The sequence below is a fragment of the Telmatherina bonti genome (genome assembly GCF_933228915.1).
Source record: "Telmatherina bonti genome assembly, chromosome: 12".
Classification (NCBI taxonomy): domain Eukaryota; kingdom Metazoa; phylum Chordata; class Actinopteri; order Atheriniformes; family Telmatherinidae; genus Telmatherina; species Telmatherina bonti.
Genome location: NC_136610.1, coordinates 31543268 through 31545443, shown reverse-complemented (window position 1 = coordinate 31545443; position 2176 = coordinate 31543268). Strand labels below are relative to the sequence as shown.

Here is a 2176-nt window from a genome sequence, read left to right as displayed (position 1 = left end):
CTGTCCCAGCAGGATGTCAACACCGCTGCACCATCAGACCTCTGGCACAACAGCAGAGAGACTTAATCCCAAATCTCCTCAACTCTCTTAGGAGCTTCTGAAGACTGTGAGTGAGCACTGCAACAGTGTGCATAAAGACAGGTCCCTTTACCTAATGCAACCTTGGGCACATGTGTGGTCATGGTGCCCTTAAGTCAAACTTAGAGTTATCACAGAAATCCTCTTCTGAAGTCAGTCAGACCGGCTGCAACAGGAACTCTTGGAGTCTTTGAACCAAAGGATGAGTCAGTGCTGTGAGAGTCGTGAGTCATTTCTTGTTTAGACTGGCCGTCTCGATGTTGTGGCCTCCTGGATGCAGTCTGTGGCAGCCCAGCAGGATGGAGAAGGCCTTGCGGAAATCAGCATTGAAGGCATAGATGATGGGGTTGAGGGAGGAATTAGCCCATCCGAACCACACAAACACATCAAAGGTGGTGGGGTTGATGCAGGGGAAAGCCTCTCCTCCGCTCGACTGCTCGCAGAAGGGCACCATGCAGTTTAAGATGAAAAATGGAAGCCAGCAGCAGACAAACACCCCCATAATCACTGACAGCGTCTTCAACACCTTTGTCTCTCTCTTAAATGTCATTTTGAAAGAGCTCTCCGACTCTGCGATGCTGGAGCCTCTACCCATGCTGTTGTGTCTGTTCTTGGCACTTTCGGCCGCACGCTCCAGAGCAGAGATCCTCCTGATTTGTCTGTGTGCGATGCGATAGATCTGAGTGTATGTGGCCACCATGATGACCACAGGGATGTAAAAGCTTATGAGAGAGGTGGAGATGGCATAGGTCCGATTTAGGCTCGAGTCACAATTCTCTGGGCTTTGGTCAGATGTAGCGTTTGATCCAAGTGACACTAATGATTCCGTGAGAGGTTTGTAAGACTTAGTTTGGGTTTTGTGCCAGTTGAGCTGCACTGGGATGAAGGAAATAAGGACAGACAATGTCCAGGCCATGCTGATCATCACGCAGGCCACTCGGGGTGTCATCTTCCTTTCATAGCGAAAGGGACTAGAGATGGCCCAGTATCGGTCCAAGCTTATCACACAAAGGTTCAGAATAGATGCTGTGGAACACATAATGTCAAAAGCTACCCAGGTGTCACAGAAGGAGCCAAATGGCCAGAACCCTGCGATTTCCGTCACTGCCTTCCATGGCATCACTAAGATGGCGACCAAGAGGTCACTCACAGCCAAGGAGATTACAAAAAAGTTGGTCACTTTCGACCGCAGGTGTCGAAACTTGGTGACGGCGGCACAAACCAGAGTGTTTCCCAGCAAGGTGGTGAGGATGAGTAGCGAGAGAAAACAGCCAGTCAGGACACGGCTCGATGGCGTCTCATCCAAAAAGCCGTCATCGATGACGGTTGTGAAGTTCATGAGATCCATCCCTGAACACCTGCGTGCTGGAAGCATTCATGCCATGCTAAAAGAGTCCTGCTACATTATTCCACTGGAATTTAGGAACTCCCGATGTCCCGCCTGCAAAAATCCTCCATCATTCTTTCAGCTGACAAAGAATGAAAGACGATTTGTCCGAGGCAAGTTTGTTCTGGGAGAAACATTCTCCTGACTTTGTAAATTAGGCTTGACATCATTCGGGCTGCAGTGATGAAGAGGTAGTAAATTCCTCAGATTGTTTCCTTTTGTCTGCACAAACCAAAAGTGATTTCAGGAATCCTGTCTGCTTAGTGAACTCATCAGCAGTCCTGGAGATTGAAGAAATTAATTAGTCTTAAAAAACATTACATATTAATATTTTATTTTCATATTAAATATATACCCACACCCACACCCACGTGTGTGTGTGTGTATATATATATATATATATATATATATATATATATATATATATATATATATATATATATATATAAATAATGTGTGTGTGTATAATTTCTTAATAATGCTAAATAATGCAGCATTTTTGTACTGTTTCTTTCTCTAAAGGCTCTGATGACGTCAAGGTCACACTTGTCCGATTCAAAAGGATTTTTCCCTGCAAAATCTCACCTGTGATGATTACAGAGGAAAACTTTAGATTTATAACACTTCAATGGCTTAAACGTAATTTTTCCTGCTCTTGTGTTTATCCATACTCACCTCACAGAGATCCCGTAGCTTGAAATGGCATTTAAA

At 44.9% G+C, this 2176-nt stretch overlaps 1 protein-coding gene across 1 annotated transcript; it reads right to left on the bottom strand.

The window, feature by feature from the left end:
• Window positions 1–307: 307 nt before the first annotated feature.
• LOC306762970 (D(1) dopamine receptor-like) lies at window positions 308–1426 on the bottom strand (the record flags this gene model as incomplete). Its single annotated transcript, XM_079249635.1, has 1 exon — window positions 308–1426. The coding sequence occupies one exon, from the start codon at window positions 1424–1426 to the stop codon at window positions 308–310; it is 1119 nt and encodes a 372-aa protein (XP_079105761.1).
• Window positions 1427–2176: the final 750 nt, after the last annotated feature.